This window comes from Oryza glaberrima, chromosome 1 (genome assembly GCF_000147395.1).
Source record: "Oryza glaberrima chromosome 1, OglaRS2, whole genome shotgun sequence".
In the NCBI taxonomy this organism is placed as follows: domain Eukaryota; kingdom Viridiplantae; phylum Streptophyta; class Magnoliopsida; order Poales; family Poaceae; genus Oryza; species Oryza glaberrima.
The window spans coordinates 31,417,075-31,441,943 of record NC_068326.1 but is presented as its reverse complement, the minus strand read 5'-3'; the positions used below and the strand labels follow the sequence as shown (position 1 = coordinate 31,441,943).

Here is a 24,869-nt window from a genome sequence, read left to right as displayed (position 1 = left end):
ATAAAGTCAAAGGTATTGATGATATGTAGAGCTATTTTGAAAAAAAAATACTTCTATTATATATGGGTTTTGCAAAGATTTTTAGTGATCAGAGTTACATCTATATGAGTAAAATCTGATGATATGTCCAATGAAATTAAGAATTTACTCTCGTGATGTAGGTGATCCACATGTTATTGGTACGAGAGGGTAAATCTTTAATTTTGCGTACGGTCCAATCTCCCTCTAAACGGCCAAGTCAATATCTAAAACATCATATTCTTATCACTGGAAACATCATATTCTTATCACTGGACGGAGTAGTATTTGGTTGCGATCCATATTTTTCGTAGCATTTGATTCGTATTCTAGCCTTATTTGAATTCGTGTGCGTTGCTGTACTATACTTGTGATGATGATGATCAGCCTCATAGTAGCCCACGACGGGTGAGGTGGCAGAGGATGGCTCCCGCCTAGAGATTGCTATGGTCCAAACGTCACTCCTCCTCCTCCTCTCCTCCTCCAATGGTGTTCGCAAAACCAAGAAATCATTATAAAATGCCCGGAATTCGAGGCACTTCTGCTCACCCAACCCAACCCAACCTCAACCTCAACCTCAAGCTCTCCTCCTCCTTCCTCCTCTGCTCCTGCTCCTGCTGCTGCTGCTGCCGTGTGCTCTGCTGGCTGCTCCTGCTGGTGAGGTGGTGGTCTCTCTCCCCCCACTTCACCATCTCCTCCTCTCCTTCGCCGCCGGCGCGCTTGCTTCCTCCTCAGCACGCCACCTCCTCGCCCCTCATAGCTCAATCAGATTACTCGACCGTGCAAACATCCTGACCATTTTCTACAGCCCCGCGCTTTAGCGTTTTTTTTTTTTTTTTTTTTTTTTTTGCTGCTGCTGATTTGGTGGCGGCGGCTATCTTGGAGAGAGATACAGAATCCGTGCTTCTTCTTGAGCGAGCTGGTTGGTTGGTGGCATGAGGCGTGGAGAGCTTCAGAGTGAGTGCCATGGCGCGTGTTGATTGCTGTTGGTGGTGAGATGGAGGGTGGTAGGCTAGGAGGAGCGGCGGCTTCAGCATCGGCGGCGGCGGCGGCGGACGCGCGCGGCGGGATGTCGGGCTTCGCGGCTCCTCAGCACGCCATGTACGCACACCTGCCTCTCCATTTCTTGATGGTTTCTCTTCTCCCATTCTCCTGCTCATTTCTGCATGCTCTGTGCTGTGTCTTTACTTGTCTTAGCTTCTTTTTTTTTGTTATTTTTCTGAGTGAGTATGATCCCCTGATTGCTGATTAGTTTTGTTAATCGAGCATGGATCGCGGATGATTGCTCATTCTGCTTTTCCAGGGAAAAAAAAGTTGACTGCTTTTTCAGCTGATTAGCTCTTGTCGATGAGTGGAGTGGTGCCCTTTAGCTCAAGTATTGTAATGATTAGAGAGTGGAGTAGCTTTAGTACTGCTCCTTAGTCTAGGTTTTTGGTTGCTGCTGTTCTTGTTCTTATTATGCTTGTGGAGTGCAAAGACCTTAAGTAGCCATGCGGCCCATCACTGATCACTGGACCACCTATGTACTATATATGTTCTGAACCAGGACACTGGATTAGCACCACTATGGTAGGCCCCAGATCTCCAAAAAGGGTAAACAGGATATGCTGATTGGGCTTGATCATGCATAGTTTGGGTTAGCTCATAATAGAGTGAAGCATGGACCAGGGAGTGTGACACATTGTGGTGGAAAATGGACTTTTGCTGAACTATGCCAGGTTTCTGTCATAATCTTCAAATTCTTAATCAACAGATGTTGAAGAACCCTTTTTTTTGTATTGCTCTGCAGTCTGAACAAATTTGGGTTCTTGACTGCTACTGCATGCAATGGGCATGCAAGTTTGCGACCAATGCAACTGAATGGTGTGCTGTTATTCTTGTATGGAAAAGAAATGATAGGTTGCACCATTGACTGTTGTTGAATGGACATTGTGTGATGCTCATAGGATGTATTTGATATGTAAGTTTTTGCTGTGTAGATACACTATTTTCTGTTCTGTAACTGATCTGGTGTACAAAACTTTTCAGCCATACAAATTTGAACAACGTGCAACCTACTCAAGTTACTGATTTTGGGGCACTTGCGCAGTCTGCTGGATTCCGAATAGAAGATCTCGCTAATCTCAGTACAAGTATGTTGGCAATCAAATATGCTAGAGAATTCCTTTTTTCCATATGTTGTTTTCTTGCTTTATAAATTTCAACTGTGTCATTTCTACTTTTCTGCAATGGAGTTTTCACCATACATTGCACACAGCTACAATGCTGTACCATTAATGTCAATAAAAATCCCCTATACCTTTTCTGTCGACTGCCTGTGGCTTGAACACTTTTGCTTTATTTTTCTTATTTCCAGATGGTTTGTTCAATCTGAAGTCAAATGCTCATACCATTATCAATGACCCCCTCCAATTTGAGAATTATGTAAAGGTATGCAGGCCATGAACGGATAATTCCTCATGACAGATCTGATGGTCTTTTATAAAGTAAAATTCCACCCACACCAGGAATTCATGCAGTTTTCCCTCCTGGTTGCAGTCTATTTCTCCGTCTAATATTACTACAACAGCAACAGTAACAGTAGTTGACCCTCAGACACTGGTCCCACAAAAGGGAGCACAACTGAATTTGGTAACTATAAGGACTGGTAACGTTGAGAATTGGGGGGAGTCGACTATTGCTGATACAAGTCCAAGGACTGATACATCAACAGATCCAGACACTGATGAGAGGAATCAGATGGTAATAAGACGCCTATCATTTTGAAATTACTGTTTATCATGATGATATGAATTTGTTTAAAACTGTTCATACCAGGTTTGGGATGTTTGAATTTTCTTTCAAATACCTTTGTAAAGAATTGCCTGAATTTGTGATAGGTACAGCCTTTATAATTCTACTATTATATGCATGTGGCGATTGATTTTTTATGTGTTAAGGACTGATGGTTCATAACTTCATATGTGCCATTGAGTTCAGATTAGCTGATGAAACAATTCAGTGTAGCACTACTTGTAGATTTTGCCTTCCCTAGACTAATCCTTGCATGCTGCCTATAACATTCTTGGAGCATGTGGAAGCTTTAGTATATGTACATTGATCCTCAATCATGTAAATAATTGAATTTTCCCATTAACACAACCACTTCAATTATTTTGTATTATTTTCACTTTATTTATGCTTTTTTGGGGTTAAATGCTAAATTTATACTCAATCATATCGATTTATTGGCTATATATACTTAACAGTTTGAACAAGGACAGTTAGCTGCTCCCACTGCTTCTGATTCTAGTGACAGGTCAAAGGACAAACTAGATCATAAGGTATGCGCTGTATCACCACATACAATATGCTTTGATCATACATGCAATCCACCATTCAAAGTAAAGGACTCTTTCTCAACAGACACTTCGCCGCCTTGCCCAAAATCGTGAAGCTGCTAGGAAAAGCCGTTTAAGAAAGAAGGTGTGTTTGTAACTTTGTATGATCTTGAAATGTTTTATCTGATATTGTTGTTGAATTTGAACTTCTACTGAGCTACATATATATTTTCTTTCATCATCTCCTGTCTAACAAGCTACTTTCTTTAAGTAGTGTGTTACGGATTATTTTTACCCTGAAATTCCATTAGTAGCCTATAAACTTGTCCCAAACCATGATAGTATTTGCAATTGTAGATTAGATAAGCATTTTTTTTATAAAAAAATTAGCCCTTTTTCTTCAGTTTGTGCTCTTTTGGATGCTTTGTATGGTTTCATCATTTATTTTCTGCAGGCATATATCCAAAACCTTGAGAGTAGCAGATTGAAACTTACTCAGATAGAGCAAGAGCTTCAGCGGGCTCGTCAACAGGTAGAAGCTCAATATTTTTCTTGCAGGATTTATCAGAAGTTTCAAGAGATAAACATGTATTCGGTTTAATTGTCCAACATGTGCTTCAGGGCATTTTTATATCAACATCGAGTGATCAGTCCCACTCAGCGAGTGGAAATGGTAATAGTGTACTGACTTTTCTCTTTTTCTAAAATTGTTGGTTAATATAAGCAGTGCTGTCTGTTGTATTTTATCATGTGTCTTTTAATCATCATTTTTCTTCGGTATTACTTGGGATAAAGGAGACAAATAAAGAGAGAAGAAGATAGACACGAACATGACCAACTATGACTAGCTATCACGATACGCTACTTTATACTTAAGAGTCTTGTGCAAGAAAAAAAAACTTCTTTAGGTATAATAACAAATTGTAGATATCATGGTAGCTAGTTTCAGTTGCTCATTGTTAAGTATCCAATATACTGCCAATGCCTTTTTATGGTAATGTACTGATGTTTTCTAATCTGTAGGAGCTTTGGCATTTGACATGGAGTATGCACGGTGGTTGGAGGAGCATAACAAACATATAAATGAGTTGAGGGCTGCAGTTAATGCACACGCTGGTGATAATGATCTCAAAAGTACAGTTGATAGTATTATGGCACACTACAATGAAATTTTCAAGCTCAAGGGTGTGGCAGCCAAAGCAGACGTTTTTCATGTGCTGTCGGGAATGTGGAAAACCCCTGCTGAGAGGTGCTTCATGTGGCTAGGTGGCTTCCGATCATCTGAGCTTCTTAAGGTAAGAATATACTATTATTATATTGCACCTACTTATTTTGAAGCCTCACCCGGAGGCAAAATGCTGACCTGAATATATATTATTTTAATTGATCCAATATTTTTCTTAGGCTCTGTTTTTTTTGAAAGGAATACTACCAGGCAATGGCCCAGTAGTGTATTTTATAGAAGCCAACAAAGTATTTACAGGGAAAAAAAGAAAAAATACAAAAGGCTACAACCCCCTATAGAAGCTATAAAGTTTGTAACCAATCAGAAACCAATTGTCTAAGATCATCATTCATCCTACACATATGTAGAAGAATTTCATGCTTAAAAGAATTCCACCAGCTGTCAAATGAAGGATCTATATTCTGGAAAATCTTTCCATTCCTTTGCTTTCAAATGTGCCAACACGCAATGAAACAAATCTCCAAGAATCCTTTTTTCTGAAATCTCAATCTTGCTAGCACCAGCATCTGAAAGAATTCTAGAGAAGTGTTCCAAGATATTCCCAGCTTCTGCCAACATTTTCTACTAAAAGGGCATTGAAAGAACAGGTGAGACAAAGTTTCTCTGTGATGCAAAGGGCATAAGACACAAGTAAGATCAGCATTTAGGGGGGCGTATTTTCTCCTGTCCAACATGTCTCTCGTGTTCAGCCTATCAGAGAAAAGAAGCCATATGAAAACTTTTATCTTCATCACACATTTGGTCTTCCAGATCCATCGGAAAGGTCTGGGAGGTTGCATGGATGCAAAATTCAACTTGTAAAAAGCTTTTGAGGTGTAATTGTTCCTGCCCCATATAAAACTCCAATTATCCCCCTGCTGACTTGCTAAGGACAGAGCATCCAGCTCTCCCTTTAGCAGCAGAAATTCTGTGTAAGCTTCCTGGGTCAGTGGCAACTTAAAACAATCCTCAAAAGGTTTAGCACAGGTGACAGCCAAGGAATCATTTTTGGCAATGGCATGGCCACATAGATGTGGGTAAGTGATGCTCCTAATTTGGTCATTCCACATGTCGTCCCAAAACAAAACTGTGTTACCTGAGATAACCTCACACTTTGCAATTCCCCTGAAGTAATCTGAAAGAGAATTTTTTAAGAGAATTCCCCTGAAGTAAACTGTGTTACCTGAGATAGCCTCAAAACTGTCTTAGGCTCTGTTTGGAATAAGAGAATTTTTCTCGCTCAATTTCTGTGTGAAATGAACTATTTCTTGTGAAATTTGTTGCACTCGAAACAGGTCCTTTTTGTCTTTGTGATTAAATAATTGCCTTCATGACTTTTGACCGACTTGAAAGCTAGAAAAGCTCACGATCTACATTTCTAATTAGATATTATACTGTTTTGCTTTGCTTTCCTTTTTTCTTTTATAAAAAAATAGTCTTTTGTGGAATTCACCAATCTAGTTATCCCTATCCACACAGTTCGTAACGAATTCAAGATGACTGACATCTAGTTCCTTTTATACCAACATTTCTGCTGCAGTTACTGGCAGGGCAATTAGAGCCTCTTACAGAGCAGCAGCTTGCTGGCATAGCCAACCTGCAACAATCCTCCCAACAGGCTGAAGATGCTCTTTCTCAAGGGATGGAAGCACTACAACAGTCGCTTGCAGAGACCCTGGCATCAGGATCTCTCGGCCCTGCAGGATCTTCTGGTAATGTTGCAAACTACATGGGACAAATGGCAATGGCTATGGGGAAACTTGGTACCCTAGAAAACTTCCTACGGCAGGTAACTTGTATTTGCTTACCTCCTATTTTATAACCTGGTTTGTTTGTTCAATATTGTTCGAGTTGGTTTGTGCAATCTATTTGGCTCATGCATTGTACTTGGACAACTAACGTGGCACCTTTTCTGTACTCAATAGACTGTTCTAGCTGGTGCTAATGCACATAATTAAATGGGTTAATTAGATCCATGCCTTTGCAAATATGGGTTAAAAGTGAGATTGCAACCTCTTTCTCTCATCACTAATTATATTGGCTCATTGTCTAAAAATTAATTAATTATTCCCTCTGTCCCAGAACATGATCATTTTCAGCCCCTCCCATTTGTCCCAAAACAAGTTTATTTTTAAGCAATCATTGCATTGAAATTTGTCAAAGTAGGGGATAAATACATTGGGAATAGATAAAAAGATAAATAGACATGTTTCTGTGTTGACTAATACAGAAGGGAAAATAACCATTAAACGGAATACCAAGAAATAGACATAGAGAAATGTATATTTCTGTTGCAAATTGTAACTTTTGGTGAACTATAACGATGCCTTATCTGCAGGCTGATAATCTGCGGCTTCAGACTCTTCAGCAAATGCAGCGCATATTAACCACTCGCCAGTCAGCACGAGCTCTACTTGCAATAAGTGACTACTTCTCCCGGCTTCGTGCCCTGAGTTCTCTTTGGCTCGCCCGTCCAAGGGAATAAATAAATTGAATTGATTCGTAAGTAGGATATTGTTAGGTAATGTATCTCTAGTGTTATATCAGATAGGAATTGAGGTATTCCCTACTTCCTAGATTCTTCACAATGTTCATGTATTGGTGACAGACTCGGATTACTATCTTTCCATGTATGTCTTCAAGTGAATGTTCAATGCATATTGTAGTCTGTATATGACATCATATGATGAGTTGTTGGGCAAATTTGTAACATTTTTGAGAAAAGTGGGGATGTAAATACTTGCAGAATAATTTTAGAGCTTATCCAGTGATTATATTGGAGGGTACAATTTGCAAAGAAACCATGCAACCTGTGAAACTGACGGTGGAGACGTGGAGTTATACGTTACCAGATACCATTTCAGATAGTGATATTGCTATATAAGCATTACAGATATATCTGGTTAAGAACGTAGGAGTAATTGGTACGGAGTACTAAACAATTTTGAGCCATACCAATGTCTATTGGAGCACATCCTGAACTAAAATCTCACCTGGTCATTCCAGGGGAAATCTACACACTTATTTTCTGGCGTAAACCAAAATAACATTATAAATCTTTGGTTCAGAAGTGAGCTTCTTAAATTCCTATGGCTGTCCAGAAAAGAAGGAAAAACTAAAAAAGAAAGTTCTTTATACTCCCTCCGTTTTTTAATAGATGACGCCGTTGACTTTTTCTCACATGTTTGACCATTCATCTTATTCAAAAAATTTACGTAATTATAATTTATTTTGTTATGAGTTGTTTTATCACTCATGATGCTTTAAGTGTGATTTATATCTTATATATTTGCATAAAATTTTTGAATAAGACGAATGGTCAAACATGTGAGAAAAAGTCAACGGCGTCATCTATTAAAAAACGGAGGTAGTATCAGGTAATTTTACATTCTTACCTATCAGAAAATGATATGAATAATGAGATCTGTATACACAAACACAAGGAAGTTACGCATGAAGCAGACGTCGTTCACCTTGGAGAAACTAGTTCTGTAGTTCATCAGCAGCGGGCATCGTTAAGCAGCAGCCTTGCCACGTTTCACAGGGGCACGAAGGGAGGCTCTGTAGGCAGCGTCTGACTTTTCAATGCCATCAAACAGGTAGCTGTAAGGCGGTGTTCTGACGTATCTTCCTGAACCGGGAACAATGTTCAGAATGCCATCCTCCCACACAACTCGCCCTCTTGAGATCGTGACTTCTACCATTCCCTACACCGATTGAGAGAGAAAAAGAAAACATAAGTTGAATTCAAGCTTTTGCAAATGCAGTTGTGAGTAATGAGGGACCGACCTTTCCTTTCCTGCCCTCGTACACATTTGTGTTGGACCTTGAATGGTGTGTGTGGGCACCCATGACAAAGCTCCTCTCGGGATTCAGGATGATAATATCTGCATCAGATCCTTCCAGAATTGCTCCTTTCCGAGGGTATATGTTGAAAATCTTGGCACTGAAAAGATTTGAGTAATTTGATCATTGTACTTCGTTGAATAGTGGGGAATTTGTTGTTTAAAATGATAGCTAGTGAATTTCTTCAATATACCATTCTGTGCTTGTCACTCTCACATAATCACTGACAGAAATTCGGCCAGTCTCCTGCATACATTGTATGAATGTCAGATAACAGATATACTGGAAATGGAACCACTGGATTGCTGACTTTTTTTTTTGATACTGTAGAATATTTTCCATTAAAAACACCATTCAAAATATCAACTTACCACCATACTGTCCCAAATAATATGCATCCTTTCCTCGATACCTGGGGTCAAGCGTTTAAGAGAGAGATGCCTTAGCTGGGTTTATTCAAACCAAACACGAATTCCTTATAAAATCAAAAGTTCTTTTATATACTTATTTGTCAACGTTGAAATTCACAATCCACAAGGATTACCATTAACACCATTAGGAATCTTTCTGAAATCATCAGAGCCGAAAGCTTTCTGTGTGGAGTTGAAGGTGCAATGATCAGTTCCTACAAGCTGCATAGAAATGAAGAGCAGTTAGATAGTCATCCATGTGAAGTTTCCTACCCCTTAGCAAGGTATAAGTTTCTGCAAGCAAACAGTGCGCCCCTATAATTTGCTAACTGACCTCCAAATATTAGCTAAGATGAAAAAGTAACTCCGTGATGTCAAACTGAGGGTATGAAAAGTATCACCTGTAAAATTCCTGATGAAAGAGCAGCTTGAAGTGCTTTATTATGCCCTGCTTCTCGGATAGGAGGACTCATTACATACCTAGAAATGTGATATGAGATAAAAGAAACCACAATTGCATAAACAAAGCATTAAATTTGTGCTTTTATTTACTTTGAAGCTATCATGAAGTCCGGATCCCAAAGCCAAGAATCATCAAGTACTAGCCCAGAAACCACAGGTTCACCAATAACTCTCTGCCCTGCAAAGTATGAATTTGTATCAATATATGCTTTGTTTGTCAAATTGAGATATCTTGCCAAATTTATATCAATGTAGATATCTGGGGCATGATCAATCCAATGCGACTTTTCAGTTCCCAGGACCCAGGCCAGCTTGTTATTTGAAACCAGACTACTTAAAAGTGCAAATGAACATATACAATGTATCTTTCTAGGAACATATTCATTCATATAAAAACTCTGGCTTGCTTGCATGCATGAGTAATTTGATTGCAACTGAAAGGTAAGGTGGCAGACCTTCTCTTTTAGCCTTGGCAATCTCATCCATTGCATCAATGCTCATCACATGAACAACATACAATGGTGTATTGACAAACTTGGCTAATCGAATTGCCCGAGCAGTTGCTTCCCCTTCCAACTGCAGGGAACAAGAAGCAGCTCAATGGTATCTATCCTTCCTTGTGAGAGAAAATACACAAATTTCATGGTGTGTCTAGTTCACCAAATTGACTTGAATATTGTATAAGAAAACACTTGATCTGTCCAACATATCAAGATAAATAGGCATAACAGTAAATGCGAAGAGTTAGTGTGAAATTACAACTGGAGGTCTTGAGAGAGCATGTCCTTCTGGGCCAGTTATCCCAAGATCGATCATTCGTTGCTGTCCCTCAGCAACAGCATCCCCATTCTCTGCATGAACCATAGCCAAGGCACCAAGAGATTTGCATTTCTGTAAGCCTTGCAGGAGTAGGTCATCCGTGACCATCAATGAACCTTTATACGCCATGAAGAACTTGAAAGAATTGATCCCTGAAATATTGGCAATTTAAATTCTGGCACTTAGACTACGATACAATATAGTACCAAAGCATCATGTTCTGATAGACATTGCAGACTACAGGAAATTTGCAAAGTTGATTTCAGGTTGAAACATAGGAGTTGCTTCATGAACCAGAATGGAATTTCTTATTTCTGATGAAAATAACTGACAGCACAAAAAGAAGTACTGACCATGTTCCTTAACCATCGTTTCCATTTCCCTCGAAACATCATCATTCCACTTTGTAATGGCCATATGAAATCCATAATCCATGGCAGATTTTTCTGCCTTCTGTTTGTAGGATTCCAAACCTGCAGTTAAATTGCCATTCACTGGAATGACGAAGTCAATGTGCATTGTTGTCCCACCAGCCAATGCTGCAGCATGACCACTAAAGAAATCATCAATGGTTACAGTTCCCATGAATTCCATCTCCAGGTGAGTGTGAGGGTCAATTCCACCTGTGTGACATTTGCCAGAAGAATGATAAACCCGAAGAGCAAGTAATAACTAATTCCAAAATGTTTATCAAAACCGTAAGAATTTACCTGGCATGACATATTTTCCAGTTGCATCAATCACTTTTACATGATCATCACCAACCTAGATATGAAAACATGAGACTTTTCAATAGCAAGGTTGAAACATTAAGAGAGGACATGGTTTGATAAAAAGCTGCTCCAACACAACTTCCCTCTATTTACGGACCCCAATTCACAGTTCCATAAAAAAAATTGCTAGTTTCAGATGGCTTCTCACTCATCTCAAGAAAGAAGGAAAGATAACTGTGTTCATTTTTTCCAGTTTACTGTTTATACTGTCACTTCATATCTCCATGACCTTTGTTTTACATTTACCATAGCAGTTACTTTTACATTTACCATAGTAAATTGCAGTGACCTATTACTACAAAACTGTTCATCTTAAGATGCTACATCCGTCCCAAAATATAAGAACCTAAATCGGATGAGAGATTTCCTAGTAACACGAATATGAACATATAGATATTTCTGAGTATTACGAATCTGGTCAACTACTAGGAAATAGAAATATCTTATCTGGTTATAGGTTCTTGTATTTTGGGACGGAGGGAGTATAAGCCAGTTCCAGAGTCACTTGGCAATTTGGCATCAACGAACATGGCTACAGTCTAGCCTCTACTGATGGCTCATTGGTTGTTGCAGTCTTGAAGACGGCAAGTCAATGCGCAGTCCGAATCCCAAGAGGAGCCAATCCGAATCTCCCCAACCCCAGAGCAAAGTCTCAGAGATCAGCAGCCACACTCACCGGGATGTTGGGCCGCACGGCGACGATCACGCCGTCCTCCACGTACACGTCGGCCTCCTCCACCCGGTGCGCGTTCACCACCGTCCCGCCCCTGATCAGGATCCTCCTCCCGTCCCCTCCGCCGCCGCCGCCGACGGCGCAGCCACCGCTTCCTCCACCGACGGCCGCGCAGAACTTCAGAGTCCAAAACCCAAAATCACATCAGACCAACCAAACCAACCAAACACGCTGGCGATCGAGCGACAGAGAAATCCGAGCGCACCCCACCTCGTTCGCCGCCGGGTGAGCCACCGCGACGGCGACGGCGCCGAGCAGGAGCAGCAGGATGTCGCCGTGGAGGCGGCAGGGCATCGCCATGGCTCCTCCTCCTCCGACCGCCACTTCCTCGGATCCTCAGAGACGCAGAAGAGCGGAGAGAAGAGAAGAAGCAGAGAAAAAAAAAAAAACCACTAAACCAGTTGTCACGTTCGTTCGATTCTCTTATCCAATCAGCAGCGCGTGCGACGTATGCGGGGAGGACTAACACATCAATTAAACGGATTATTAAACAAAAACGAAAGAAAAAAAAACAGAGAAAATCCTGGGTTAGTTGGAATCTCGCGCAGGCCCTCGCCACCAAATCCATCCGATAATCTTCTTGCTATAAATCCGATCTGCAAACCATCTTCAGAACGTCACTGTCATCCAGCGCCGTAAGAACTCAGGCTGTGTTTGTGACATCTTGGATAGAGCAAAACTCCTGCAAGCTTCAACTACGTGCTGCCTGTCTTTGACAATGGCTGCACTTGCTGCAAAGATCTGCTAAGTGAGTGAATCCATGAGCACATCAGAATTGCAGTGCCTACGTATTTACTTTGACGGAATCAGAGAGAATATACCGTGGTTCAAACAGATCATGGTGCTCCTGCACATTGAACTGTTCCAGCAGCCAAAGAATCAGCAGCGTTAAGCTAGTATAGCAGTAACAGGACAGTAATAATGGGTAGTTGCAAAATGCTTTTCTGACATGGTTACTAAACCTGCTATGTTCGTCGAAGTTGCCTTGACGACCTTCTTCGTATCCTAGTGTTGAGAAGATCCAGAACATGGCAATGATATTCCCTAATGTTGTCACGTCAGGGGAGATCCCAGTAAAACTGAGGAAACACTGATGAGCAAAATATTTACTAGTTATTAACTGTATAACCTTTGGAGCCTCCAAAGTCATTGTATTCATAATGAATTTATGTAAATTGTGGCAACTGATTCATTAGAACATATTCTGATCTATTTGAAGAAAACACATCTCTACTTAAGGTGCACGGAGGATCTATACCTTCTGCATTAGATAATGCAAAGGCAAGGTTTGTACTTGACCCCCATTATATCTGTATGAATTGGGCTTATGTCTGTCTCACTAAACCTAAAGCTTCAGGTGATGCATTTTGCTGAACAGCATGGTGTAGTTTCCCCTTTCTCGAATTATAGGATTAACCACATGTTTGTCACTTTTTCTTCAGTGCCATCTTGAAAGAAAAGGAGTTAAGCTAAGCGAAGCTCAGCTGGCGGAAGGCCATACCAAAGTTTGGATCCTTATTTGTTCTTAATTGAAGTGATATAAGTTCCTCAATAGTATCACACATTTTTATTTCCAAAGAAATTTTAATGAACAGGTATTAACACTGTAAGTCTAATAGGTATGAACATATGACCAAAAGTTAGCTACATCAACCACCACTAGAAGCCGACTGTCTAGACAAGAATGTCCCCGACTCCCGAGTCAAGAAAACTCTCCTCCAGATTTTAAAGAATTGTCTTGTACTCCGAACTAACTCTTTTTTGTTTTGATTCCCACGGGGCCAGACGAGAAAATTGCAATATTGGGACTGCAAACATGGGGGCTCCGCTGTTTTGACACTCCGAGTGGATGACAAATGGGTCCATTTGTGTCTATGAAATATGGGTCCAGTGTCATTATAGCAAAGGTTAATGTTTGCAGTGTCATAATTGCAAATCCCCCGGCCCATACACCAAGTGATTATGGATCAGGGTTTAATTTTTCGGTTTGGCCGATTCTATCAGAGGCCACCGATATATCAAAATTTCCGACTTTAGAAATTTCGGTCTAAAATTTCCAAAATTTTAAACAAATGTTGGTCAAATTTGAACAAAATGTTATCAAATTCACAAAAAAAGACCGAAATTTGAACTCTGCTGTGGACTGCACGATCAAAAGTATAAACTTCCTTCTTTTTAACATGATCACAAACTTCACAAGAAGTGTACAGTCATCAAAATTCAACACGCTTGCAAAGACCAGATTATTTTTATAAGATAATGTCAGGAAAGACAATGTGAACCGGACTTGTACGCTGTATCAAGTATCAACCAACTGAGTGGAAAGAAAGGAACAATACAATATCAACATCACTTCACAGTTGTATGGGGTAAAAAGTTCCAACGCGCACATAAGCTTTTAAGTGATTAATGATCTATGGAAAGAGATTGTTTACGGGGCATATCGTGTCTGAAATTGCGTGGAAAAACACCACCTTACAGGTCAACGTCCCAAACCCTTGTTAATTCAGTCTTTCTTCACTTCTACTTCTTACAGGCTAAAAGGGCAAAAGAGGGGAACACACAGACAAAAAAAAAACTGCCATGGCAGCAGAAGCAATTTTAGGAGCCTTCATGCAAACCCTCTTCCAGAAATTGTCAGAAGCAACCCTTGATCATTTCATATCTTGGAGAGGCATACATGGCAAGCTAGAGAGCCTCTCTTCCACACTGTCTCAGTTACAGGCTTTCCTTGACGATGCTGAGGAGAAGCAGTTGACAGATGCATCTGTGAGGGGATGGCTAGCGAAGCTCAAGGATATCGCGTACGACCTTGATGATCTGCTGGACAGCTATTCAGCCAAAAGTATGCGCATGAAGCAGAGGCAGGTGATATTCCCCACAAAGGCAAGTTTTCTTTCTTCCTCCTTCTTGAGTAGGAATCTGTACCAGCATAGGATAAAGCATAAGATTAACATCATATTGGAGAGATTAGATAAGATTGCGCAAGAACGCGACACCATTGGGCTCCAGATGATATGTGAAATGAGACGGTATGATACCTCAGAGCGTCCGCAATCAAGTTCTCTTGTAGATAGTTCGGCTGTATTTGGTAGGGAGAGGGACAGAGAAGAAATGGTGAGGCTGGTGCTCTCTGATAATGGACATAATTCCTGCAACTTATGTGTCATTCCAGTTGTTGGCATGGGTGGGCTTGGTAAAACTACTCTTATGCAGATGGTGTACCATGATGACAGAGTAAGAGAACACTTTGACTTGAGGATCTGGATCTATGTGTCTGAAAGTTTTGATGAGAGAAAACTAACACAAGAAACTCTTGAGGCTTCTGACTATGACCAATCTGTTGCTAGTACTAACATGAATATGCTACAGGAAACACTCTCCAGAGTATTGCGGGGCAAGAGGTACTTGCTTGTCTTGGATGATGTCTGGAATGAAGACCTTGATAAATGGCACAGCTATAGAGCAGCCTTAATTTCAGGAGGGTTTGGAAGCAAGATAGTGGTGACATCACGAAATGAGAATGTTGGCAGAATCATGGGAGGAATAGAGCCCTACAAGTTACAGAAACTATCAGATGATGACAGCTGGTCTGTATTCAAGAGCCATGCATTTAGGGATGGTGACTGCAGCGCACATCCGGAGTTGGAGGCGATAGGAATGGAAATTGTGAAGAAGCTGAAGGGATTGCCTCTTGCATCAAAGGCATTAGGGAGCCTCCTGTTTTGCAAAACAGATGAAGAGGAGTGGAAGGACATACTGCAAAATGACATATGGGAGTTACCGGCAGATAAGAATAACATCCTGCCAGCCCTACGTCTAAGTTACAACCATTTACCACCACATCTTAAGCAGTGCTTTGCATTCTGTTCTGTATATCCTAAGGATTATATGTTCAGGAGAGAGAAACTGGTTAAGATCTGGCTAGCACTTGGTTTCATCAGACAGTCTAGAAAGAAGAGAATGGAAGATACTGGAAATGCATACTTTAATGAGTTATTAAGCAGGTCTTTCTTCCAGCCATATGAGAATAACTATGTGATGCATGATGCAATGCACGACCTTGCAAAATCTATCTCCATGGAAGACTGCGACCACTTAGATTATGGGAGAAGACATGACAATGCCATTAAGACCCGTCATCTTTCATTTCCATGCAAGGATGCCAAGTGCATGCACTTCAATCCACTGTATGGGTTTAGGAAGCTAAGGACACTGACTATTATCCATGGATACAAGTCAAGGATGTCTCAATTGCCTCATGGTCTATTTATGAAACTTGAATATCTTAGAGTGCTTGATATGCATGGACAAGGCCTTAAAGAGTTACCAGAATCTATAGGGAATCTGAAACAACTGCGCTTCCTAGATCTCAGTAGCACTGAAATCGAAACATTACCAGCATCTCTTGTTAAGCTCTATAACTTGCAAATACTAAAGCTGAGTGACTGCAATTTTCTAAGGGAAGTGCCACAAGGCATCACTAGGCTCATTAATCTGCGCCACTTAGAAGCAAGTACAAGACTACTGTCCAGGATACATGGAATTGGAAGTTTGGTATGCCTACAGGAACTAGAAGAATTTGTAGTTCAGAAGCGCTCAGGGCACAACGTCACAGAACTAAATAACATGGATGAGCTGCAAGGACAACTTTCTATTCGTGGCCTCAATAATGTACCTAATGGGCAAGATGCAGTTTGTGCAAAGTTGAGAAACAAAGAGCATCTTCGAACTCTACACCTTATATGGGATGAGGACTGTGAAAGCAATCCTTCAGAGCAGCAAGAAGTTCTAGAAGGTCTTCAACCACATCTCGATCTCAAGGAATTAGTGATTAAAGGGTTCCCTGGGGTGAGGTTCCCAAGCTGGCTGGCTAGTTCATTTCTTCCCAAGCTGCAAACCATACATATATGCAACTGTAGAAGCACAAGGCTTCCAGCTTTAGGCCAGCTTCCCTTTTTAAAATATCTTGTCATAGCTGGAGTAACTGAGGTGACACAACTCAGCAGTGAGTTCACAGGATTTGGACAACCAAAAGGTTTTCCAGCTTTAGAAGATCTTCTATTGGAAGATATGCCAAATCTGAGCGAGTGGATTTTTGATGTTGCTGATCAATTGTTTCCACAATTAACTGAACTTGGTCTCATCAAGTGCCCACAGTTGAAGAAGTTACCTCCTATTCCATCAACACTAAGAACACTGTGGATTTCTGAATCAGGGCTTGAGTCACTTCCAGAGCTTCAGAATAATTCTTGTCCATCTTCACCAACATCTCTATACATCAATGATTGCCCAAATCTAACATCTCTACGTGTAGGTTTACTTGCATACAGATCAACAGCTCTCAAAAGTCTAACAATAGCCCATTGTGAAGGGCTTGTTTCACTGCCAGAGGAGTGTTTCTGTCCATTAATATCACTCAGAAGCCTGCACATCTACGAGTGCCCTTGTCTGGTGCCTTGGACAGCACTGGAGGGAGGCTTGCTTCCCACTTCAATCGAAGATATCCGTCTAAACTCATGCACTCCATTAGCAAGTGTGCTTCTAAATGGCCTAAGTTACCTTCCTCATCTAAGGCATTTTGAAATTGCTGATTGTCCTGATATCAATAACTTTCCAGCAGAGGGTTTACCTCACACACTTCAATTCTTGGAGATATCATGCTGTGATGATCTTCAATGCTTACCTCCTGGTCTGCACAACATCTCCTCACTTGAAACACTACGGATTAGTAACTGTCCCGGGGTTGAAAGCTTGCCAAAAGAAGGCCTGCCGATGGGGCTCAACGAGCTTTACATCAAGGGATGTCCACAAATTAAGCAACAATGCCAAGAAGGTGGGGAGTATCATGCAAAGATAGCTCACATCAGAGATATAGAGATTGACGGGGATGTCATTGTGCCTGAGCAGATATAGAAGGTAATACCTTTTCTGTAAGTGATCTTGATGCTGCGATTATCCCTTCCTTTAACTTATCAGCTTGGAACAACATATATGGCCTTAATTGAGGCAACGATTTGATGCAATAATCTTTATGCTCTACATTTTCTTTGCTAAAATGAGGTTGGCCAATTGGGAGTCACTTTTCAAGTCTAATAAAGTGTGTTTACCCTAAGAACTACGACTGTAGTTAGTATCATGTAGTCCCATCTCCTTAATCATCTCAATCCCTTTATAAGCATGGGTGCATCCATTGTTCTCCATATAAACCTATCAAAATATATCCCCAATTTAACCATAATGGCATCGTCCCTAGTAGGCTAGTACTATACATTGTGATTAATTCACTCCAATAGCATCATCCAATTTCCCACTCACATGAACACGAAGAGATATCACACTACACTTTTGGACGGGGTGCAGGGATTTAGGTTAGGGTACTCACCTGCCGGTGTTTGGACAGGGAGGAGCCGAGGAGGAGGGAGCAAAAGCAATGCGGGCGGTAGAAGGATGCAGCAGCGGCCTCCAGCCGTCCGCCGGCGCCCGTGCGGCGGCACGGGTTGAGCTCCGGCGGCTCGTGGCGAGAGCCCCTGGAGGTGAGAGCTCCGGCGGCGGCGGCAGAGGAGCGGAGCGCGTCCTGTGTTTTGCGGTTTTCTCTTGCCTCTGACTCTGAGACTGGAAACCGGGCCCCACAATGCAGCGACTCATGCGCACTCCTAAAGTAAAACCGCGCGAGGAGTGGTAGGGTTTTCCATGGAGGCGGCGGCGGCGGCCTCTCCACCGGCCGGAAGATGGTCCCGTCGTCGAGCTGGGCCGAGCGGCGCGGCTCGTGCGCGACGGCCTCTTCTTCTCCCCCTGCCCCATCGCCGCTCTTCACAGGGTAAGGCCTCAAAATTTTTCTGCAAAGCGGGTGTAATCTCTGATTCTCTGAGCGCTTTGCTTGTTTCCAGATCGCGGCGTGGCGGAGCAGGGGCTCCCTCCCGGTCGCCGTAGATGTGGCCGCGGCGTTCGTCGAGATACGGCTGCGGGAATCGGAATCCCTTCTTCTTCCCGGTATGTTGATTTGTGCGAGGTTGCGACAATTCTGCTTTGTGTTTATGGAGTTGGGATGATGTTATAGGCCCTGTTTAGATCACACTCTAAATTTTTTTCATCCTATCACATCAAACGTTTGAACACTTGCATGAAGTATTAAATATAGGCTAAAAATAATTAATTGGACAGATTGTGACTAGTTTGCGAGATGAATCTTTTAAGCCTAATTGCTCCATAATTTAACAATGTGGTGCTATAGCAAACATTTGCTAATGACGGATTAATTAGGCTTAATAAATTCATCTCGCGGTTTACTGACGGATTCTGTAATTAGTTTTTTTATTAGTATCCGAACACACCATGCGACACCCTATGTAATACCTGATATAACACGCTAAAACTTTACGTCCCTGATGTAAACACCCCCATACTATGTGTTTGCTTGTTTTCTATAGGAATGTGATGGCTGTGGATGATCCGCTGGAGTCTGAAGAGATGTCGGCGATGCTGTGTAGTATGGCAATCATGAGGTGAGCAAGTAGATTCCTACTGGATGCATGGGAAAAACTCTCAAATAGGAAATTGCAATTCGTTTAGTGGTTTCACAGCATATTATCCCGCTGAAGGCAAAGTGCCCTTCATATTGGGTGGGCTTCAGATGCATATGTCACAGTTTGTTGTGCAAAGAGGTTGATTTTTAAGTTAACAGTGTTACCCTCAACAGCGTCTGCGAAATTTAGGGAGATTCATACGCGATAAATAGTCTTGGCTGTGGATAACATAAACTGAATAACAAGTTGTGATATGAAAACTATCATAACAAAATTATCGGAGAAGGAACCAAGATTGCTGCTTGCCATACTGAAGTCAGTAGTTGAAATGATTGATGTGGAACAGTGGAAGGCCTTAAAAACAAAGTACTGTTCTTATTGCTGGTTCTATTTTCAATTTGCTTCCCTCGCTGGATCTTATCTTAGGATTCATTTGATGCATTGCTTCAAAAACTACAATCCTGCGATGGAAGGATTACCCTTTTTTAATTTTATTGTCCATACCTGATGCTAACATTTCTATTCCTGTCTCTTTTAAGAGTTATATTGCCCAGGCATGTGCCTGACCTCACTGGCTTTTATTATATTTATAGGTGAATCCAATGCTTGAATGCCAGCAAAAATGGAAATTTATATTCCCTTGTTCTGTGGCTTGTGACAAATATAAAAGAAATAAAGGATTCAGGCTGCATTGGACTTGTTCACGAGATAGGAGTGCTCTCTTCAGACAGAAATGTAGTCCAATGTTCCTGTCCAGCAAAACTTCTGCAGAAGTTGTTGAGTTTGTCCACTATAGGTGAAAGATGTCTCATAGATGCAGCACTACTGCTGTTTGAGATGGCCAGCAATAATGTGAAAGAGAAACTGAGGAAGCTTCTTATGTTATCCCTGGGAAAGTTGGCTAGAATTTCTATCCTCACGGAGTCCTCCAAAGAAATAGAATCAGCTGACAGGGCAACAGAGAAGCTGGAAATGTTCAAGTCACAGTTGAAACAGAAGGATGTATGTTTGGCAGAAAATGGCAACGGGGGATCATTGAACACAATCTTGTTGGAGAAACGTAGCAGATGGTCTATAACAAAGTCTTGGACCCCCTGTGCGATAGGAATGGTACCATGCTCATTTAGTTCAACGGCTGTTCTTCCGACACTTGATGTCATCGATCATGAATTGAAAGATGACACATTGGAGCAACATGTAAATTTTGAGCTTGATGACCATACTGAAAGGGCTGGCTATCATTCTCATCCTGAGAAGCAATTGGATGTTGAATGCATTCCGGCAATATCTGAACGTGAGATTTCAGATATGTCAGAAGTGACCTTTCCTCTGAAAGTCTGAAGGGTAAGTTACTGGTTGGTGGCGTGTGGAAGGTGATGAGTGAAAGGAGCTACTCTTGATTAAGTCAAAGAAGAAAAAATTGTTGTAACAGTAGCTAGTTAAATTGTGTCATGTGTCCTCTTAAACCAGCAATTTCAGGCTGTTACGAACGGCGGATAGTTCTATCTTAAAGCTGGAAAAAAAGAGAGGGAAATATATGACCAGTACTTAAACTTGGACTAGGGTGTCATTTAGGTCTATGAACTTATAATGCACATCCATTTCCTATTTTCGTTTAATATATAATCTGAGGTTCAAAGTACAAGTGACTCAGGTTGGGTGCTGACATGGCTGTCCATAGTGATGAAAATTCTGTGGACCCCTCTGCTGTACAGTATGCTCCCAAATCAACTCCGTCCACTACCAAATAGACTAACATTGCGTGTGTGGGAGAGGAGGCGAAAGACATGGTGATTAAGGTTTCTGCTATCATCGGCAATCAAAACTCTCCTCTAGGGGTGGATGTCGAGCTGGCTTGACTCATCTCATTATCCTAACGAGTTAAAACCCTAGCTCGGCTCGGCTCGGCTCATCAGCAAGCTCAAGCTAGCTCACGAGCCAACGGAAAAGGAGGAAAGGACCTGCGGCGCGGCCACACAGCCGGCGGTGGGCGGCTATGGGCACAACGGCACATGGACCACACGGAGGAGCTCAACTGCGGAGGACACAAGCTCGAGCTCGTTGACCACCACGGGAGGAGATCGACGGCGGAGGAGACAAGGTCGAGCTCGCCGGCGACCACGGGGTGGAGCTCGACGGTAGAGGCGACAAGCCAGCACTTCGACCACGTGGATGAGATGAGCTCGAGCTCCATGAAACTTGCACCGGGGAGAGGAGCTTGTTGTCAGGCAGCGCCAGACGGGTGCCGACACCAGGCATTGGGGGTGATCAGCATCGGGCACTAGGGATAGGCGGCGTCGGGTGCTGGGGACAGGCGGCGTCGTGCACAGGCAGACTGCGCTGAGCGCTTGGTGATGGGCATGTGGTGGCATGGTGCCAAGCGCTGAGGGCGGCCAGCCGCTCGAGTGGACTCCGCTTTGGCGGCATGGGCGGAGGGCGAGACAGTGTGAGGAAGGGATTGAAGGGCAAGGGCGTGAGTAGATCAGTAGAGCTAGGGTTTTTATGGGCCTTCTAAATAAATGAGCCACAAGCAGCTAGGAGAAAAGGCAGTCCTGTGAGCTGGCTTGTTATCTCTAACGAGCTAAAATGCCAGCTCAGCTCGTTAGAAAAATGAAACGAGCCGAGCCGAGCTGAGCTGAGTGAGCTAACGAGTCACGAGCTTTTAGTTCACCCCTAGTCTCCTTAGCCTAGATAAAAGGTGCTATAGGAAGAGGGCTATCCCACAAGTTTGGGTGAGGCATTATTGTTGCCGTGACTCCAGCAATTTGAGGCCCATCATCTTCCCCCTTAGAGACAATCACGTTGCACAGGCTTACGTGATTATCCTCTTGTGGCCGATTATTACCACCATCCTAATCACTGTCTCTTCGTCTTGTCTCCCACGGGTGTGGTGGCAGTCGCTTTGGGAGTGGTCAGAGTCAATTTGAGAGTATATACTATAGCGAATAAGTCTAAATACAAAATTCTCATTATTGTGGACTATCACGTCAGTATTCGGGCCGAATCATTTGTACTCTAGATCTTGACTGATACATTAAAACAAGATTATAAATTCAGATGTGCATTTTATAAGTTGATGGATCTAGATGACATCCCAATGGTCTAAGTTTAATAACCGGTCGTGTATTTTACTTGTTTTTTTAAAAAAATTTATCTTTTCCCTGTGTTCCATAAGCTTCTCCTGTTTTCAATTGTTCAGATGGGTGTGATTTCTCGGTGACACCACAGTTCCTGTCTAGTACTTCCCATGGTTCAGATGGAGTATTGAGTTTCATCAAGTTTGATTATGCACTCAGCTTAGCTCTATTATCAAACAACATACATTTTCCCGATAAACCGCACCGTAGCATTAGCATCTTACTTAGCAGTCACAGAATAGCATTTGGCAAGAGAACATGGAGCGCGCGGCGCTGGCGCGACAGCTACGAGCCCACAAAGGCGGATTATTGGTTTGGAGTGAGAATTCATGTTTGGCAACGGCAGTGGCACCTCCTCCAGCTCCTCCTCCATCTCCCTGTGTGTCAAGACTCAAGAGTAGCTTGTCCTCCGTTTGGCAAGAACACACATCTTCCCTTCCGTTCCTACCCACCGTGACAGCTGCCTCAGAGGGGCAAATATACTTCTCGAGGCCATGCAAGTACTAATTTGTCAAGGTGGCCATGCTTGGAACTTCATGTGGGCATATGCACCTGTCATGTCTCCTCTATCTCCTGCTCAACTTCCCAACGCATCCCGTTCCTATACATGTTGGTGTGATACTTCTTTTTTTTTTTTGCTTCCCTTCACTCCTCACGCTCTTCATGTGTGATGTGTGTAGTACTGTGTACCACATGATATATAGATCTGCAGATTTGGGCGCGTTGATGGCTCCGGTTGAGCGAATGATCAACCAACCAGCAGCTAGCTTGGGGAAATACTAGCTAGCACGTGATGGGCTGATGGCCCTGGGGCCACTGGCCGGTAGAGGTGAAAATTGAAAATGGGATGGGTATTTCCCGACCGCCGACCCGACCCGAGGCTTGCTGGAAAAATATAGGAGAAGAAAGAGATATCCGATATATACTATCCGAATTTAAATCTGAATCCGTAAAAAAAAAGTGAGAAAAGACTCGTATTCACGTGCATGTCCCACATAATTAAACATATAAATCTATTATAAATCCACCTATAAACATTGTAAAAGATTAGTTAATCACTATTTTATGAGCTCACATGTAATATTGTATAATTTTTCTCTTGGTGTATCTTTTTTAAGTACTTTAATTGCCTCATATTTAATATATACTAATAAATATATGTTCTCAAATCCGATTATGAGGAAATAATATAGGATAATATACGAGATGAGTGATATGTTATCCACCATTATCCGTACCTAGCTTCAATTACCACTAGTAGTTGTGTGTACAGTGTGCATGCACATGGTGGCCTACCAGGGCGTGCAGCTGGCTTGTGTCCCAAAAATTCTCGGAGAAAAATAACTATACTTGTGAAATGCCAAAATATTGTCCAGTTTATGAATAGGTTGATGGTTTGTATAAAAGTGGTGATCGAAGAATAGGTACACTGTACTTAATTTCTTCCCACGTAAATAAAAGAATTAATAGAATCAGCATTGCTCAATCGGTCCACACGTTCACTGCAGCTGTCGCCCGCAACTCTCATGCAATTCTGCCCATTCAAACGGGACCTTAGAGCAAGTTCAATAGTATAGCCAACTACTAGTTGTAATTTATCTATAGTCAATTTAATAGCTCATTCATACAATAGTTACATACTACACTATTAATATCTAGTCCCACCTGTTATAGACACACTGCGTCTTGAAGTCCGTGCTACAGCTGGCTACAAATCTGTAGCCCGCTGCTCTTCTCTCTCCTGATTTATCTTCTTAAAATATGTTTGCAGCTGGCTTATAGCCTGCTATTGTACCTGCTCTTAGCGAGAGAGAATGCCACAGATCGCGGGCGGTATACGTGAGTTGGTTCCTGGCCGTAGTGACAGACCAACGAAGAAATGCTGCTCCGCTGCGAGACGCATGGTTGTGTTGTGCACCCCGCGGCGGTACGGCAGCCAACATGTATCCACAGCGCCCTGAAGAACCGTCTACGCGCGTGGTGCCTCTCGCGTTTTCCTGCTCGACTTCCCAACGCATCCCCTTCCTACATCACGCACATGGTTAATTAGATCGGGATTTTGGCAAGGCGAAGCCATCGCGGAGCTATCCAAGCAACGCTTTCCATCGATGCATTTGCTGGCCCTTCCCTCCCCTTCGCAATTGTTCATCAGAAATCTAAGAGGCTATTCTTGAGTTACTTCACTTCACTGGCGAGTGGTGACAGCTAGGTTCTTCACGTCACATGAAGATCGATGAAGAGGCAAGCAACTATTTATATGCGGGTTCGGGTGCATAGAGTAACTTTACTGGTACATCATTATTGATAAGTTTTATCCTTCTCAATTACACGGAAAAAAGTACACTCATATGCCGTTACTGCAGCTTACTATGAAATAGGAACATCATAGGAGTACATGGAAAATGATTGAGGTCCTCTAACCTTTGAAGTTATTGTGTCTGATAACTAAAATATAGTTTAGGGATCATCAGGTCCACTTATCAGTGGTAAATTCACGTGACTTTAAAGATAGAGGATCCTGATCAGAAATAAAAAAATGGCAAATGGAAAGCCTATGGCAAATCACTGATCTACACAAATTTATTGTCATGACTAAGAGC

At 42.1% G+C, this 24,869-nt stretch overlaps 4 protein-coding genes across 5 annotated transcripts; 3 read left to right on the top strand and 1 right to left on the bottom strand.

The window, feature by feature from the left end:
• The first annotated feature begins 416 nt into the window (after nucleotides 1–416).
• On the top strand, nucleotides 417–7,237 carry LOC127786126 (transcription factor TGAL1). Its single transcript, XM_052313455.1, has 11 exons — nucleotides 417–1,119; nucleotides 2,047–2,150; nucleotides 2,375–2,448; nucleotides 2,557–2,760; nucleotides 3,267–3,341; nucleotides 3,424–3,483; nucleotides 3,793–3,870; nucleotides 3,960–4,011; nucleotides 4,362–4,633; nucleotides 6,104–6,352; nucleotides 6,902–7,237. The coding sequence occupies exons 1-11, from the start codon at nucleotides 1,016–1,018 to the stop codon at nucleotides 7,046–7,048; spliced, it is 1,419 nt and encodes a 472-aa protein (XP_052169415.1). The 5' UTR covers nucleotides 417–1,015; the 3' UTR covers nucleotides 7,049–7,237.
• A 699-nt stretch (nucleotides 7,238–7,936) lies between these two features.
• Nucleotides 7,937–18,136, bottom strand: LOC127786110 (dihydropyrimidinase). Of its 2 annotated transcripts, XM_052313441.1 has the most exons (16): nucleotides 17,992–18,136; nucleotides 12,569–12,696; nucleotides 12,428–12,465; nucleotides 11,812–12,347; nucleotides 11,550–11,723; nucleotides 10,811–10,865; nucleotides 10,454–10,723; nucleotides 10,041–10,252; nucleotides 9,737–9,857; nucleotides 9,372–9,459; nucleotides 9,221–9,299; nucleotides 8,954–9,041; nucleotides 8,781–8,821; nucleotides 8,603–8,655; nucleotides 8,353–8,509; nucleotides 7,937–8,270 (listed from the first exon to the last, which is right to left on the bottom strand). In XM_052313441.1, the coding sequence occupies exons 4-16, from the start codon at nucleotides 12,172–12,174 to the stop codon at nucleotides 8,079–8,081; spliced, it is 1,893 nt and encodes a 630-aa protein (XP_052169401.1). In that variant the 5' UTR covers nucleotides 12,175–12,347; nucleotides 12,428–12,465; nucleotides 12,569–12,696; nucleotides 17,992–18,136; the 3' UTR covers nucleotides 7,937–8,078. The 2 variants fall into 2 exon arrangements, with proteins under 2 accessions (XP_052169401.1, XP_052169406.1); XM_052313446.1 differs by lacking the exons at nucleotides 12,428–12,465; nucleotides 12,569–12,696; nucleotides 17,992–18,136 and having other exon boundaries at nucleotides 11,817–12,040.
• Nucleotides 14,190–18,126, top strand: LOC127786100 (putative disease resistance protein RGA4). The gene is made up of 2 exons (XM_052313430.1): nucleotides 14,190–17,525; nucleotides 18,010–18,126. The coding sequence occupies exon 1, from the start codon at nucleotides 14,190–14,192 to the stop codon at nucleotides 17,520–17,522; it is 3,333 nt and encodes a 1,110-aa protein (XP_052169390.1). The 3' UTR covers nucleotides 17,523–17,525; nucleotides 18,010–18,126.
• A 138-nt stretch (nucleotides 18,137–18,274) lies between the features above and the next one.
• LOC127786134 (uncharacterized) lies at nucleotides 18,275–20,777 on the top strand. The gene is made up of 4 exons (XM_052313464.1): nucleotides 18,275–18,426; nucleotides 18,497–18,599; nucleotides 19,037–19,111; nucleotides 19,726–20,777. The coding sequence occupies exon 4, from the start codon at nucleotides 19,970–19,972 to the stop codon at nucleotides 20,471–20,473; it is 504 nt and encodes a 167-aa protein (XP_052169424.1). The 5' UTR covers nucleotides 18,275–18,426; nucleotides 18,497–18,599; nucleotides 19,037–19,111; nucleotides 19,726–19,969; the 3' UTR covers nucleotides 20,474–20,777.
• Nucleotides 20,778–24,869: the final 4,092 nt, after the last annotated feature.